This window comes from Muscardinus avellanarius (assembly GCF_963383645.1).
Source record: "Muscardinus avellanarius genome assembly, chromosome: 10".
Taxonomy (NCBI): domain Eukaryota; kingdom Metazoa; phylum Chordata; class Mammalia; order Rodentia; family Gliridae; genus Muscardinus; species Muscardinus avellanarius.
In genome coordinates this window covers 95,516,995-95,534,353 of record NC_137796.1, presented here as the reverse complement: position 1 = coordinate 95,534,353, position 17,359 = coordinate 95,516,995, and the positions used below count along the sequence as shown (strand labels likewise).

The 17,359-nt window shown below is 46.7% G+C and overlaps 1 protein-coding gene across 1 annotated transcript in view; it reads left to right on the top strand.

Annotated features, from left to right (window-relative positions):
* OTOA (otoancorin) overlaps positions 1-17,359 on the top strand; it is a gene marked incomplete at both ends in the record, with an annotated part of 71,127 nt that overhangs the window by 36,657 nt on the left and 17,111 nt on the right. Inside the window, 6 exons of the mRNA XM_080703924.1 lie at positions 2,014-2,087; positions 3,509-3,644; positions 5,175-5,365; positions 6,658-6,751; positions 10,392-10,521; positions 15,017-15,204. Coding sequence (XP_080560050.1) covers positions 2,014-2,087; positions 3,509-3,644; positions 5,175-5,365; positions 6,658-6,751; positions 10,392-10,521; positions 15,017-15,204 — 813 coding nt within the window. The remainder of the gene's footprint in view (positions 1-2,013; positions 2,088-3,508; positions 3,645-5,174; positions 5,366-6,657; positions 6,752-10,391; positions 10,522-15,016; positions 15,205-17,359) is intronic.

Genomic DNA, 17,359 nt, shown 5'->3' with positions numbered 1-17,359 from the left:
AAATAAATAAAGTGATTTTTGATAAAAATGCAAACAATGAAGGCAAATTTTCTCTTTTTCTTTTCTTCTTTCTTTTCTTCTTTTTCTTCTTTCTTTCTTTCTTTCTTTCTTTCTTTCTTTCTTCTTTCTTTTGGTGGTACTGGGGTTCCTGGAAACCCTTCTACCTCCGGGCTACACTCCCAGACACCTATTTTTTATATTTTTATTTGGAAACAGGTATCTTAAGTCAGCAAGGCTGGCTTCGAACCTGCGCGATCCTCCTGTCTCTGCCTCCCAAGTGTGGGGATTACAAGCCTGCGCCACCACGCCCAGCTTGAAGGCAAATTTTCTAATGAACTGTTATTTGAAAGTTTTGAGGCATGAAATCTAAGAAGCACCTTGTTGGGGCAACTCTTCCCGCTCCAACTTTTAGGTCTCCCTGAAAGCAGGTCTCATCTCCATCCTCTGGCTCAGCTATTTGTTTCCCCGACTGGGCAGAGCTTTTAATATAGTTTGATGGTTCTCACCAGGGAACTAATAATTCTCAGCCCTCACCCCAGACCTAGTATATAGGAAACTCTGGGCGGGGGTGGGGTTTTGTTTTGTCTTGTGTTTTGCTGGGGATGGACCCGGGGCCTTGCAGTCTGGGCAGGTGGTCCACCACTGAGATGCAGCCCCAGCCCTGCGGTGTCCTGCCTACCTTCCAGGCAATGCTGATAGGAGCTCACGTTTGAGAAACACCAATAGAATAAGCAAAGGGGGTAACAGGGCTTCATTAAAATTTTACACATCCCTCTGAGCTACACCCAGCCCTCTTGACCTTTTTTTTCCCCCACTACTGGAGATGGAACTCAGGGACATTCTACCTCTGAGCTATATTCCCAGCCCTATTTTTTTTTTTTTTTTTTTGGTGGTACTGGGGGTGGAACCCAGAGGCTTTCTACCTCCGGGCTACACTCCCAGACCTATTTTATATTTTATTTGGAAACAGGGTCTCACTAAGTTGCTGAGAGCCTCACTAAGTAGCTGAGGCTGGCTTTGAACCTGTACGATCCTCCTGTCTCAGCCTCCCAAGCGCGGGGATTACAAGCGTGCGCCACCACGCCCGGCTTCCCAGCCCTATTTTTTATTCTTTATTTTGAAACAGGATCTCACTGAGTTGCAAAGGGCCTCACTAAGTAGCTGAGGCTGTCCTAGAACCGTGATCCTCCCGTCTCGGCCTCCCAAATGCTGGGATCACAAGTGTGCGCCACCACGCCCGGCTTTACTTTTTATTTTGAAACATGATCTGAGTTGCTGAAGCTGGCCTCGAACCTGTGATCCTCCTGTTTTAGCCTCCCAACTACTGGGATTACATTCATGCGACACCCTGCACTGGTTTTCAACAAGATTCTGTTTTGCCCCAGGGGACTTTTGGTCATATCTGGAGAAACGTTTGGCTGCCACAACTGGGAGGTGGCGTTCCACTGGCATCCTACAGTGCACTGAATAAACATCCCCACCCCAGAACTATCTGGGCCCAAATGTCAACAGTCCCGGGGTTGAGCAACCCTGCTCTCCAGGTGACTGTAGGGAGAAGTCAGCCGTTGACTTGGAGAGTTTTTTTTATTCACATTTTTCTGTATGTACATATATATGATACAGACATACATGCATTATATCATATAATGTTAGTATATATGGATCTACCTTAAGAAAAACAGTTATAACGTATTCTATCCTATGCACACACAGGAATTTGTTCAGCCAGTTACCTACTGGGGGGCATTAGGGTCGTAGCTCACTCTCTTGCAGTTATGACCAGAACTGACGTGACGCGCACTCTCACACTTAAATGTTCACGCTCTTCTTGTTATTGCCTCAGTTTCCCCATCCATAACATGGCCACAGTAGTGGGACCTACATCCCAGGATCCTCCCTTTCACAAGTGCATATTTGCCAAGAGCCGAGAGCATCGTCTAATCCACAAGAGACACAGCTGGTGTTCGCTTTTACTATTACTGCATGACATTTCCCCACCCGCTGATCTTTCAGGTTAATTGTTTGGCATGGAAATACTGGGAAGTCTCCAGGTCCTCTATGCCGCCTTTCCTCCTGGCCGCGCTCCCGTAAGTGAACTCGGGTCCCCTTCTCAGCTCGGTGGTAAGATGGGCTGGGGGGCGCCTGCGCCAGAATGACGTTCTGCCTTGAGTTTTCTTGAGGAAACAGAGGCCGGCAGAGCGCCGTATACAGCCAAGCCCTGCAAGCCAGGAACGAAATTCTGAGCCGCATGCAGAGATTTCAGGCTGGTTTGCTTGCTTTTTTTCTTTTCTTTTTTCTAATTTAGAAAGCAAAGCCAAGCACCCCAATTCTGAATAAGCATCAGGAAGCAGCCCCCCTGTGCTGGCCTCACACCTGTGCCCAGGCTCCAGGGGGGTCGGGCTTGATGTGAGCAGCGGGGGCTTCCTGCTTTTCAGACACGGTCTGGACACTGTTTTCCTCCTTTCTTCTTCTTTCCTTTCCTCTTTTGCCATCATCCATTCATTCAAAGAATGTTTATTGAGTATTTACTGTATGCTAGGTCTCAAAGATAGTTTAATGTTCCCTGTTGGAGAGCTTATTATCTTATGGGAGCAGAAGACAAACATGAAGCCAACTATCAGATCAAGTTTATATTTGACTGAAAGTAAATCTAACTCAGATTGATTCAGGTAATAAAAGGGAATGTTTGGAAAGTGCAGGAATGGATTGATTGCAAATGAGGCTGGATCTAGGGGCCCAGATGGTATTCTATTGGGAAATGGGTTACCCTGCCCTGGAAGTAGAGCATGATGGGAATTTTGTTACTCAGCCCCTAGAAGAGGAGCATGGTGGGAAGTTTGTCCCCCCCTTACCCCTAGAAGAAGAGCGTGATGGGAATTTTGTGACCCCCCCCCTCCCCAGAAGAGGAGCATGATGGGAATTTTGTTACTCAGCCCCTAGAAGAGGAGCATGGTGGGAAGTTTGTCTCCCCCTTACCCCTAGAAAAAGAGCATGATGGGAAGTTTGTGACCCCCCCCTCCCCTCCCCAGAAGAGGAGCATGATGGGAATTTTGTTACTCAGCCCCTAGAAGAAGAAGAACATGGTGGGAAGTTTGTCCCCCCCTTACCCCTAGAAGAAGAGCATGATGGGAAGTTTGTGACCCCCTCCCCAGAAGAGGAGCATGATGGGAATTTTGTTACTCAGCCCCTAGAAGAGGAGCATGGTGGGAAGTTTGTCCCCCCCTTACCCCTAGAAGAAGAGCGTGATGGGAAGTTTGTGACCCCCCCCTCCCCTCCCCAGAAGAGGAGCATGATGGGAATTTTGTTACTCAGCCCCTAGAAGAGGAGCATGGTGGGAAGTTTGTTGCCCCGCCCCTGAAAGGAGAGTGTGATGGGCGGGAGGTTGCTGCCTTCCAGGAGCTGTATCACTGGAGAGAAAGATACTCGAGGAAGGTCCGTGCAGCGAGCTGGTGGACAGGACGAGTGCAGGGAGCGCAGGCAGCCAGGCTCTCTCCTCCCCTCCCTCCAGGGCCCGCTTCCTGGCTTCTGTCCCCGCCTCCCGGTGTGCGCCCTTACTCATCAGCCTGGGCAAGAGGCGCCTGGACTTCTTGGTCTTAGATTCCCATAAAAGGAATTTGGTCCTCGGGAAGGTGCAGCGGTGCCTGGTAAGGGAATGTCTCCTTTCTCTGGGCCCCTTGGTCCGGGTGTGTGGCCACCTGGGGGAGCGCTCCAGGGGCTCTGGCGGGGGGTCTTGAGCCTGCCCCGAGGCTGGAGTCTGACCTGTGGTCTCAGAGCCGGCTCTGCGAGGCCCGAGTCGCTGTTCAGGACACTCCTGGCCACTGGTTCTGGAGAGTCCCATCTCACGGCCTGAAGGAGGGGAGGCGTGCTGGAGGACTGGAAAGATCACTGTACACAGAGTCTGGGTCCAGACATGCCTCTGCCAGCACCTGTCTATGTGGCTTTACACAAGTCACTTTCTCTCCCCAGTCTCGGTCTCCCCATCTGTAAGGTGGGTGCAGTAGCACATTCTTTATGGGATTCTTGAGAGTCAGAAATGTGCAAGGTATTGTTTATGTAAAGACCCTGAGGCCAGGCTGTGTGGGTAGCTGATGATTTCTTTATATTTAAAAAGTGGGTAATGAAATGGGCACGGTGGTGCACACCTGTAATCCCAGTACTTGGAAGGCTGAGACAGGAGGATCACAGGTTCGAGGCCAGCCTCAGGAATATAGTGAGACCCTCAGCAACTTAGTGGGACTGTGGCTCAGAGGTACAATGTGCCTGGGTCAATGGCCAGTACCAGTACCAAAAAAAAAAAAAAAAAAGATACTTATAGTCACCATGAAGATGAAATGGGCACATAGTAAGCACCCAATAAATGTTGGCTGTTATTTTTTTCACTTTCAGAAATAGTTTGAAAAACTTTCAAGTGACATGCAAACTTTGAAATACTGATCGTTATTGTTGTTATTATTATCATTATTGTTTAGGCACTGGTGATTGAGTGTAGGGGCATTCTACCTCTCAGCTACACTCACAGCCCTATTTATTTATTTATTTATTTATTTATTTATTTATTTATTTAGTGGTACTGGGGTTCCTGGAAACCCTCTGCCTTCGGGCTACACTCCCAGACCCATTTTTATATTTTTTATTTGGAAACAGGGTCTCTTAAGCCAGCGCGGCTGGCTCCGAACCTGCGCGATCCTCCTGTCTCCGCCTCCCAAGCACGGGGATTACAAGCGTGCGCCACCACGCCTGGCCTCCCAGCCCTATTTTACTTTTTCATTTGAAACAGGTTCTTGCTAAGTTGCTGAGGGCCTCCCTAAGTTTCTGAGGCTGGCCTCGAGCCTGTGGTCCTCCTGTCTCAGCCTCCCGAGTACTGGGATTACAGTTGTGTGCCACCATGCTCAGCTCATTAAAGTCCTATTATAATGGCTGTTGAACTCTGGAGAGCCCCTGAAGCAGAGACAGTGACAACAGGCTCCATTTACCGAGTACTCAGGGATGCTGCTATGGGTTTCCCAGACTCCCAAGGCCTGCCTCCGGGGAGAAACCAGGCCACCCCACCTTGGGAGTCCGTGACAGGCTCGGTGACTTCGAGCCCAAACCCTGAAGAGGTTTGGGGCTGGGAGTGTTTGAGGGGCTCACGGCCTTGGGCCCTGATGCACCTCCCAGGAACTGCTTGGTTTCAGGGTGACTCCATTGCTGATGAGTACACGGTGGACATCGTGGGGAGCCTGCTGTGTCATCTGCCGGCGGCCACTATCGAGAGAGGGATCTCCCCCAGGGCCTGGGCGGCCGCTCTGCACGGCCTTGGAGGCTGCCCCGACCTAAGCCCTGAGCAGAAGGCCGCGGTGAGGCGCAGGCTCCTGGAACAGTGCGGGTGAGAGGGGCAGGGCCGGGGCAGGGGCTGAGCTGCTGGGCACACACACATAACCCCTCCGTTACCAGTATCTCCTATTAGCATGGTCCATTGATTACAACTCATGAACCTACTCTGACATTATATCAGCGTTAACACCCAAAGTCCAGGTTTACTCTAGGGCTCACTCTCGGTGTGGTCCATTCTCTGGGTTTGGACAAATGTCTAACAACCTATATCCTCCATCATCGCATCATACCGAATGTTTCCATTGCTCTAAAATTCTCCGTGGTCTGTTTACTCCTCCCTCTCACAATGCCCTGGTCACCACTTATAATTTAGCGGGAGTCACACAGTCTATACCCTCGTCATATTTGCTTCTTTAATTTAGTATTATGTATTTAAGTTTTCTCCACATCTTTTTGTAATTGAGGTTTAACCCAAGGATGTTCTACCTCCAATCTACATCCCCATTTTCATTTTTTTTTTTGAAACAGGGTCTTGGTAAGTTGCTGAGGACCTTGCTAAATTGCTAAGGCTGGCTCCAATCCTGTGATCTTCTTGTTTCAGCCTCCTGAGTGCTGAGATCACAGACATGTACCACCAGGCCTGACTCTCTACAACTTTTATGGCTGGATAGCTTATATCTTTTTAGTTCTGAGTAATATTCCATTGTCTGGATACACCGCAGTTTGTTTCTTCATTCACTCACTGACAGGCATCTCGGTTGCTTCCAAGTTTGACCATCATAAATAAAACTGCCATAGCCGGGCGTGGTGGCGCACGCTTGTAATCCCCGCGCTTGGGAGGCGGGGACAGGAGGATCGCGCAGGTTTGAAGCCAGCCGTGCTGGTTTAAGAGACCCTGTTTCCAAATAAAAATATAAAATAGGTCTGGGAGTGTAGCTCGGAGAAGGACCCTGGTTTCCACCCCCAGTACCACCAAAAAAAAAAAAAAAAACAAAACAAAAAAAAAAAAAAACTGCCATAAACACCCAAATGCAGATTATTGTGAGGATGTAAGTTTTCAAGTCCTTTGGATTTTGTAAATACCAAAGTGTATAAAGGTTGGGTCAGGTGGCAAGGGTGGTAAGAATTTAGCTTTGTGGGAAACCATCAAACTATCTTCCAAAGCAGTGATAACTATTTTGCATCCCCACCACCAATAAATGAGAGTTCCTGTTTCTGCGCATTATTATTTTTTTATTGTGAAATAATGGTAATAGCGGTAGCGTCACCTCCAGGTGAGTGAAAATGCTGAAGGAAAACATCACGACATGGTTGCTCACGTACCTGCGTATTTTCTCTTCTTAGACCGCCTCAGAACTGGACGGCCGAGACTGCAAAGGACCTGGGACCTTTTCTAGTGCTTTTCTCAGGAGATGAATTACGCTCTCTCACCACCAAGGTATCCGTGTACCCCATCTTAAGAAAGCTGAAGGAGTCCAAAGGGGAGAGAAAGTGTGGCCGATGAGACCACACGAGGTCTGTCCCAGCCTGTGGTTTTGGAAGCCTTTTTTTTTGGCTGCAGGGAGATGTTTGCAGCCTAAGTCCAGGGTGCTGAGAGTTCATGGAGAAGGAGTGAGGCAGAAGCTAAATGAACTCTACGCCTTCCCCATGGCCCTCAGCAGATGCGTGGAGCCTGGGAGCCGCCGTTTAGCCACCACTGTGCTATCCGGGCGTGTCTGTGTGTATCTGTGTGCACAAACACGCTTAATCCAAAAGGAAGTCAGTACTGAGCATCAGCTTCGGCTAAAGTCCTCTACTTGTAGTCACTGTGCCGGAGTTAGACAGTCTAGACCTAGACAGTTTAGTCCAGGAGACACGCAAAACAAGCACGAGTCAGCTCTTGCTGCGTAACAAAACCACACAGTCTCATGTAACAACAAGCGTTTGTTTCTCGCTGTCTGGTCTGAGAACCATTGGGCAGCCCAGCTCATAAATCTGCTCCCGAAGCCCTTCCTAGTCCTGCTCGTGGTACAGGTCTGAGACTACAGAAAAGGGAGGGGAAAAGTTTAATTGTCTGCCTTAAGGCCCCGGCTGGGAATTGGCACACTGTCGCTGCTCCACGCTGCGATGGCCAAGGCAAGTCACACGGCAAAACCCCACCTCCAGGGGACAGGAAGTGGCCTCCTTGCAGGGAGGGAGGGTAGGGCAGGCGTGAGTGTGCTTCACCGCACTCAGGTCTACACGGAGCGCAACCACGCACCCTCATACATACCTGTGCTTGCCCGTGCAGGCCACACGGTTTACATTCTCTGCAGGGCTTGAACATGCTCATCACCCAGGGTCACAGGTACACAGCACACACTTCAATAACCTGTCATTGTAGGACGTCTTCCAGGTATCCAGACATTACAGTGTTAGGCTGTAATAAACATTACATATCGATGTTGATGACGCATAAACATTACATATCGATCTAAACTTACAAGGGCGGGTAGTAGAGAATAAAGTCGATCAAAGTATGTTCTGCACATGTACAGATATGTCGTAATGACTCTTACTATTAGAATAGTTAAGCCGGGCGTGGTGGCGCACGCTTGTAATCCCCGCGCTTGGGAGGCAGAGACAGGAGGATCGCGCAGGTTCGAAGCCAGCCGCATGCGCTGGCTTAGGAGACCCTGTTTCCAAAATGAAAATGTAAAAAATAGGTCTGGGAGTGTAGCCCAGAGGTAGAAGGGCTTCCAGGAACCCCAGAACCAGCAAAAAAAAAAAAAAAAAAAAAAAAAGAATAGTTATTATGCACCAATAAAACAATTAAAAAAAAAGAAGACAAAAAAATCAACTTCTGCTGGGTGTGGTGGTGCACGCTTGTAATCCTAGTATTTGGGAGGCTGAGACAGGAAGATCACAGGTTCAAAGCAACCTAGTGAAGCTGTCAGCAACCTAGCAAGACTCTGATTCAAATAAAAAATAAAGTAGGGCTGGTGGTGGAGCTCAGAGGTAGAAAACTCCTGGGTTTAATCCCTAGGCAAACAAACAAAAAACCCAACTCCAGCATAGAGTTGAACAACTCCTAAGTTGCAGAGAATACACACACACACACACACACACACACACACACACACACACGTATACTAAGTACACAAATAAATATCAGTTAAATTAATTTTAAGCACATACCAACCAAGCAAGAGAAGATTAAAAGTGTGCATGAAAATGGCTAATATAATACCAAATTCAGGGTTATGTTTACTTGGTTACTTCTGGGGAAGTGGGGAGGCAGAAGGGTGAGGGAGGGACCTCTCAATTATACCTGTGATGTTTTATTTCTTAAGTTGAATTACAGGTACATGGGTGTTGTGTTGTATTATTCTATATAGTTTCTTTTAATACTGGCAATGTTAAATAAAACAAGTAATACACACTCCTGGTTTAAAAAAGTCCAACTGTTTCAAAGACTCCAAGATGAAAAGCCAGCCTCCTTCCCACCCGAGCCTTCTAGCTCCTCAGCCTCCCCCCTCAGAGGCAATGGCTGTTTGCATTTCCTTACGTATCCTTTCAGAGAAACCCTACCCACGTGCGCGCGTGCACACACACACACACACACACACACACACACACACACGCTCCCTTTTAAAAATATAAAATGGAAAATACCAGCCACTCTGCGATGCACTTTGCATTTTAAAAAGTTAACCACTGCTGTGTGTTGCTTAATGATCAGATAAGTTCTGAGAAGTGCATCATTAGGCTGCGATGTCCTACAAACCTCACAGAATGTACTTACACAGATTAATGTCACCAGGAGATACAATCTTGAGTCCACCCTTTTATATATGACTCACACTGACTGAAACTTTCTATTTCCCCCCTGTGGATGGAATCCAGGGGCCCTCTACTGCTGAGCTGTACCCCCCAGCCCTTTTTATTTTATTTTATTTTAATTTTGAAACAGGGTCTTGCTCAATTACAGAGACTGGCCTCAAACTTGCAATCCTCTTGTCTCAGGCTCCCAAGTACTGGGATTACAGGCCTGCATCACATAAATATCTTTAAGTGGCACTTGGCTACATCGTCACATGACCGGCATGCATTAGGTTTGTTTATACCAACATTAAACATGGTTACATTGACAGATGCTTTGAAGATGGCTATAACATCACTAGGGACCAGGAATTTCTTTAGAATCATGGACTGGTGGTCATTATGCAGTGCAGGGCTGTACCTGAGAGCTGCCTCTCAGCCTTAATTATACATTAGAATCACCCAGGGAGACTCTGACATGGGCCGACTGACCCTTGGTCCCCACCCTGGACCAACTGTCTCGGAACCTCTGGAGGTAGGCCCGATTATTTGTAGAAATCCCTGATGATTTTAACATGCAGCCAGGTTTGAGAACTCCTGGCTTAACCGGCGAATCCAAAGGTTAGGAGAGAAAGAGGAACAACGTAGCTGAGATACTGTCTCTTTGGGCGAGCGGGGACACGGTGATGCATGGTGGTAGGGGAGCTTGATGAATTTTTTGGGCTCACGGACAGGGCTTCCAATCCCAGCCCACGTCTTGACAAAGTAGGTTAGTTCCAGATGAGGAATGGTACTTTATCCAGCGCAATCGAAGCTCCTTCATTGCTAGTAACCCTTCTCTGCCTCCTTTTGATGATACCTATAAAGTTAAAAAAAATTTAAACAGCACCCAACCAAAAAAAGGCAGGCACAGCAATATTTTGTGTGTGCACAGCATCAGATTGCTCTGGTCCAGACGCATCACTGAACAGTCCTGCAGAAAAAAATGAGTGTGTGAGTCTCCCATGGTCTTGGCCAGCATTAAGTATTACTTTATTTTACTTTTTGACATTATGATGGGTGAAAAGTGACGTATCCTTATGTTATTTAGTATTTATTGGAGTATTATGACGGCTGAGTGTCATTTTATAGGATTCTTCATAGAGAGCCCATTAGTTGGGCTAAGGATTAAATTTATGTAAGAAGCTGCTATAAAGGAAAAAAAGGACCCGAGACATTAAGTAGTGTGACAGTTTAAACTCTGATTTAAATATGTCTAGTGTGCTTTAATTATTATTTATTGCTCTTAACCCACACAGTTTCCTGATATCCTTCAACAAACGGCTTCCAAGATGGCGGGGGCCCTGCCTCCTAGAGAGTTCCTCTGGGCTGTCTTTGAATCTGTTCGCAACAGCACTGATGAGGACCCCCACTTCTACTCCATCCCCGGTGGGTGTTTCTGGGGTAGCCTGCCCTGTGCTGTGGTGGCAGTGTTTGGGAGCTGAATCTCTGACATTAGGAGACCTCCTTAGTGGAGCATGGTTTGCATACGCCTGTAATTTCAATAGTTGGGGACAGGAGGATCTCAGGTTTGAGACCAGCCTCAGCAACCTTGCAAGACCCTTAGCAATTTAACAAGATCTTGTTCCGAAATAAAAAATAAAATAGGGCCAGGGGTGCAGCTCAGAGGTGGAATGCCCCTGAGTTCAGACGAGATATTTGCAAAGAGGTAGAATGGCAAAAATCCACAGGCCAAAGAACGACGCCTTTGCCAAGCGGTCCGGATCATGTTGCACGCTCCTTGCCAGGCTGGTGGGTCTAACAGGTGGCTGCATGACGGCAGTTCAGTCGGACGGCCTTAAAGGGCCAGCGTAGGTCAGTGGCCAAGAATGCCCGGATGGGGTGGTTTGGCCAGATTTGAGTCCCGAGTCTCTCCCTTGCTGGCCGTGTGACGGTGGGTCAGCTCTTAAACTGCTTTCTGCCTCAGCCTCTTTAAGGTAAGGCTATGAAAGTCCTGTACCTCACTGGCTTATTGTGAAGCTGAGTGAGTTTAAACCTGTCAACGTATTCATAACAATGCCTGGCATGTCGGAAATAGGAAGTGCTCAAAACGCCTTGATTTTTATTATCTTTACTGTGCAACCTACTTTGATACTTGGGATTAAACCCGGGGGCATTCTGTCTCCAAGCTGTACCTCCGCCCTTTTTATTTTTTTTGAGACAAGTCGCTTCGGGTCTCACTGACTTGCTAAGGCTGTCCTCAAGCCTGCGATCCTCCTACCTTAGCTCCCCAAGTACTGAGATTACAGGCGGGCACCACCATGGCCTGAGTCTCCCATCTTCTCAATGAGGGGAACTGGGGTTTAGAGAGGTTAAGAGACTTGGGTAAAGTCGCAGAGTTAGTCAACGGCAGGGGCTGCTGGACTTCTGCCAAAGCTGGCGGTGCTTACTGTTGCCGACGGGCTCAGTCCTGTGGGGGGCAAGTCCACTCGCGGTCGGAAGCCTCAGAAAGATGGGGCAAAAGGCAGGTGAAATTCTGCAGAATCTTATCTGCAGTGGTTCTTTACCCTCTATGAATTCCTTAAGTTTTTAGGTACGACGCTTTGGAAAAGAACCTGAGATGGACAAAGGCTGCTTGAGCCAATGACACTTTATTACAAAAAACCCCAAAATTTATACCCTTCACCAGTAAAGTTAATAATAAGAGAAGAAGGGGGTGGGTGTAATCACTGTGAAATAATAACGAATGACATGTAAACAAAGGTAATAAAACTAGTCCTTCAGCTGGCTGTTGATCTTCGAGAGATTAACTCCCTCCGGATTCTTTCTCAGGTTTTGCAGATAAGCAGTTCCAAACAGGCATGCCCAAGGCTTGGGGGTTTCTCGGGGAATCTTCTTTAACTTTCTTGGAACTTTCCATCTTTTTGGGCTCAGTTCATATAGCAAGTGTGGGGAGATGTGGTGATTCAGGTGGATGTGATGGAGTTTCTTCAGGTGTTGGCATCTTATCTTCTAAATCTGAAAGCTTAAGCAAACTCACAACACAGTTTTGCAGACAAAATACCACAAACAACACCACAAAGTTCTTGGTTTTAATTGTCAGATGTATTTCCTTAACTGCTGAGCACTTTTCTTTAGACAACAAGCCTATTAAAAGCCTACTCATCTTTAATAATCCATTTCTCTGTCTCCATGAATGCTCATACTGAGGTAAAAGTCAACAATCTTTCTCCTTGAGTCTATTGTATTTGGGCAACTAAGTTGTTTATCAACTAAATTGCTTTACGGTCACACACAAGGTTTTTATCTTCTCTGTCTCTAGGCAGGATCTCAAGGGTAAACAGAGTTACCTTAAACTGAGCTACCTTACCGGAGTTAATAGCTTAACCTAAATTAGTGATTGGAATGAGGGTCGGAGGCCATTTGTGATTGCTGCAGCTGGAGTGCTTATCACAGCATCTGAGTTCTGGCCAGTTTTTATTATTATTGAGCAGAGTCAAGGACGTTTAGACAAATTATTAGAGAATTTATTTCCTCAGACTCAATTTCTTTCATAGTCCTGTTCTCACATCACCGGAGCAATTCGTGTAGAGAGTTAAAAGAATACTAGAAGAATAATAGTTATGCAAGAATATCTAAAAGTGGAAAGATGCTTTTGGCCAGCGAGCACACCTTCTCTCGGGGCTTATTTCTCACTTTGAGATTTTGCCTATTTAACTGCGAAAATGCAGATGCCGAGAGAGTGTGGCTTTTGCTGGTATCTGCACTTACCACTTGCTTCCTCTGCCCGCAAAGCCCTGCAGTCCATAATGCGACTCTTGCTGTACGGAGGAAGGACACAGAAGAAAGACTGGCCATGCTTGGGGAGGACGCGCTGTTACCAGTGCCTGCACAGGGTTTTCTTAGTTGGTTCTGGGTATTAATTGCTGCTGTGCTTATAGGGATTAACGATTTAGTAGAACTGCTACTTGGTTTTATTTTGTTTTGGTGCTGGGGATGGAACCCAGTGCCTCACACACGCTAGGCAAGTGCTCTGTCGCTGACCTGTATCCCCAACCCACTGATTTTTATTTTAGCTAATTCCTATGTGAGGTCATTTATTCTACAAATATTTGCTGAGCACCTTCTATGGACCAGGCTCTATTCTAAGCCCTGAAATACAGCAGTGATAAGACCACATCCCAGCTGTGATAGTCAACTCTTCTGTTCTTCTCTAATTTGGTGCTGTTTCTGGTTATGAGGGAATGGGTCCTTAATCTCCTCCAACTGGGTCATGATAAGGATTCTTAGGACCACATTTGGCTCTTTGATCTGGTCTAGTTTTGCCTCTTGGTCGAAGCCCAGTGAATTTGCAATGAAGATGCAAATGAGAAGGGAATGACCACAGGGCTCAAAAGATGCCCTGGCTCCAGGTGGTGCTGGTCAGCATGAGTACTACTCAGCTGCTAAGACAAAGAGCCTTGAGTTTTCTCTCAGGCTGCACATATTGGGGCCAGCAAAGTAGTATCTTATTAGTATGTTAGAAGGTAACTGATTTGTTTGTTTTCAACTTATTCAAAGACTGAAATAGATGGCTTTCTTCTGTCATCAAGGAAAACACAATGGGCACATTTCTCTTCCTTTCTGAGATGGGAAGGCCATAAACCCCATTATGATTTTTATGAACAGGAAATCATCCTTTAGGTTGGACTAGAGGAATCCTTTTTTATTGTGCCCTCACTTTTTTGTGGTGCTGGGGTTTGAACCCAGGGACAGTCTGCTTCTAAGCTACACACCCATCCCTATTTAATTTTTAAATTTGATTTATTTATTTTTGTGGTACTGGGTATGGAACCCAGGGGCATTTTACCCTTGAGGTACACCTCCAGCTCTAAGTTTTTGTTCTTTATTTTGAAACAGGGTCTCACTGAGTTGCAAAGGGCCTCACTAAGTAGCTTAGGCTGTCCATGAACCATGATCCTTCAGTCTCAGCCTCCCAAATGCTGAGATAACAAGGTGCACCACAATACTCTAGGCTAATTTTTAAATTTTAAAACAGGGTTTCAAAGCCGGGTGTGGTGGTGCATGCTTGTAATCCCAGCATGTGGGAGGCTGAGACAGGAGGATTGTTGTTCAAGGGCAGCCTCAGCTGCTACATAGTGAGGCCCTTTGTAAAATGAAGAATAAAAAATAGGGCTGGGGGGTGTGGCTCGAAGGTAGAATGTCCCTGGGTTCCATCCCCAGGACCGAAAAAAAAAAAAAAAAAAAAAAAAAGAAAACCAACCAAAAACAAAAAACAGTGTTTCACTAAGTTGTGGAGAGCCTTGCTAAGTTTTTGAGGCTGACTTGGAACCCACGATCCTCCTGTCTCAGCCTCCCAAGTATCGAGATTACAGGTGTGCACCACCATGCCCAGCTTTTATTGTGTAACTCTTAATTCTGGGTTGAAAGCAAATGCATAGGGGACCAGGCAGGTAACATGAATAATGATAATGTCTAAGGTTTCTTGAGTGCCTCCTGTGTGCTTGGCTCTAAGTGCTTTCTGTATTGTCTCACTTTCCATTTTCTTAACCATCAGACAAAGTGATTGGGTCCCCAGTTTATTCACAAGGAATCTTATGCATGGATTAAACAGCTTTGGGTTTGAGCCTTGAGTCAGGACAGTGGACTGCCAGCTCCTGCTGCCCTCGGGGACCTGTGGCCCAGTCGCAGTGTTTCAGAGCTCCTCTTTGGTGCATGCAGATGTGGAAAACGCTGACATTTCCATGATTCTCTTACCAGGCAGTTAGCAGGAAAGGACAGATGTGGGATTCAGACTGGCCCACGGGTCCCTGCTCTCAGTCTCTGCACTGTCCTGCCTTGTGAGTTAACAGGCTGGTGGAGAATATTATTCAGGGAGGAAATTGACTACCATTCTGTGAAATTCCCTTTCCCTGCCCCTTCTCTGCGTCTCCCTGTTCTTCAGGTTGCCATGGTGTCCCCGCTCCCTCTTCCGATGACATCTTTAGGTTGGCTGAAGCCAATGCCTGCTGGGCCCCCAAGGACCTCCTCTGCATGGAAGAAGACGCGTTCATCAGGAGCGTGGAGCTGCTGGGAGCCGTCCGGGGTTTCAGCCAGCCTCAGCTGTTGACCCTGAAGGAGAAGGCGATTCAGGTAATTAGGGCATGGTGGTGTATGCTTGTAATCCCAGCGTTTGGGAGGCTGAGACAGGAGGATTGCAGTTCGTGAGCAGCCTCAGCTGCTTAATGAGGCCCTCTGCAACTCAGTGAGACCCTGTTTCAAAATAAAGAATAAAAAAATAAGGCTGATGGTGTAGCTCAGAGGTAGAATGCCCCAGGGTTCCATTCCCAGTACTGAAAAAAAAAAAAGTTCCCTCAGAATGGTTCATTTTAGCTATTGGGGTAGTTATAGAAGATCTAGTTACCCTCATGGGGTTAAAAAATTCAACTGTTTGCCGGGCGTGATGGCGCACGCTTGTAATTCCTGCACTTGGGAGGCAGAGGCAGGAGGATTGAGGCCAGCCGCGCTGGTTTAAGAGACCCTGTTTCAAAAATACAGAAAATAGGTCTGGGAGTATAGCCCAGAGGTAGAAGGGCTTCCAGGAACCCCAGTACCACCAAAACAAACAAACAAACAACAACAAAAAAATTCAACTGTTTGCCGGGCGTGGTGGCGCACGCTTGTAATCCCTGTGCTTGGGAGGCTGAGATAGGAGGATCGCACAGGTTCGAAGCCAGCCTCAGCTACTTAGTGAGGCTCTCAGCAACTTAGTGAGACCCTGTTTCCAAATAAAATATAGACAAGGTCTGGGAGTATAGCCCGGAGGTAGAAAGCCTCTGGGTTCTACCCCCAGTACCACACACACACACACACACACACACACACACACACACAATTCAACTGTTTAAAATTGTAATTAAGCTGGGAGTGGTGGTGCATGTTTGTAATCCCCGCACTTGGGAGGCTGAGACAGGAGGATCGCACAAGTTCGAAGCCAGTCTCAGTTACTTAGTGAGGCTCTCAGCAATTTAGTGAGACCCTGTTTCCAAATAAAATATAAAATGGGTCTGGGAGTATAACCCGGAGGTAGAAAGCCTCTGGGTTCCACCCCCAGTACCACAAAAATAAATAAATAAATAAGTAAGTAAATAAATAAATAAATAAAATTGTATTTAGCTGAGCATGGTGGCACATGCTTGTAATTCCTGTGTTTGGGAGGCTGAGACAGGAGGATTGCACAGGTTCGAAGCCAGCCTCAGTTACTTAGGCTCTCAGTAACTTAGTGTGACCCTGTTTCCAAATGAAATATAAAATAGGCCTGGGAGTATATTCTGGAGGTAAAAAAGCCCCTGGGTTCCACTGCCAGTACCACAAAAAAAATTGTATTTATAACTTTACTTTTTTTTTGTCTTTTGGTGGTACTGGGATTCCTGGAAGCCCTTCTATATCCGGGCTACACTCCCAGACCTATTTTTATATTTTTATTTGGAAACAGGGTCTCTTAAGCCAGCGAGGCCAGCTTCGAACCTGGGCGATTCTCCTGTCTCCGCCTCCCAAGTGCGGGGATTACAAGCGTGCGCCACCACACCCGGCCATAACTCTACTTTTTATACAGTTAATCCAAGTTTATTGTGGAAAAGTCAGAAAATAATAAAGAAGAAAAGAAATCATGCCAGGCGTGGTGGTGCATGCTTGTAATCTCAGTACTTGAGAACCTGAGACAGGAGGAGCACAGATTCTCCACCAGTCTCAGCAACTTAGCAAAGCCCTCCGCAAATTAGAAAGACCGTGTTTCAAAATAAAAAATAAGCCGGGTGTGGTGGCACATGCTTCTAATCCCAGCATTCGGGAGGCTGACATGGGAGGATCGTGGTTTGCGGACAGCCTCAGCTACTTAGTGAGGCTCTCTGCAACTTAGTGAGACCCTGTTTCAAAAAAAAAAAAAAAAAAAAAGAATAAAAAATAGGGCAGAGGTTGAATGCCCCTGGGCTCCATCCTCAGACCTGCAGATAAATAAATAAATAAATAAACAAATAAATATAAAAATAAGGCTCAGAGGTAGAATGTCCCTGGGTTCAATCCCCAGTATAGGTAGGAAGGAAAGAAGGAAAGAAGGAAGGAGGAAGGAAGAAAGGAAGGAGAAAGAGAGAAAGGAAGAATCTTTTACTCTGGGACAAGTGAGGTTGATATTTTGGTATATTCACCTGGAGCTTCTCAGACTTCTTTGTATGTATATGAAATATAGATCCTACACATGCATTTCATGTAGATAGTCATTCCTTAATATCTACTGGATTTGCAGGACCCC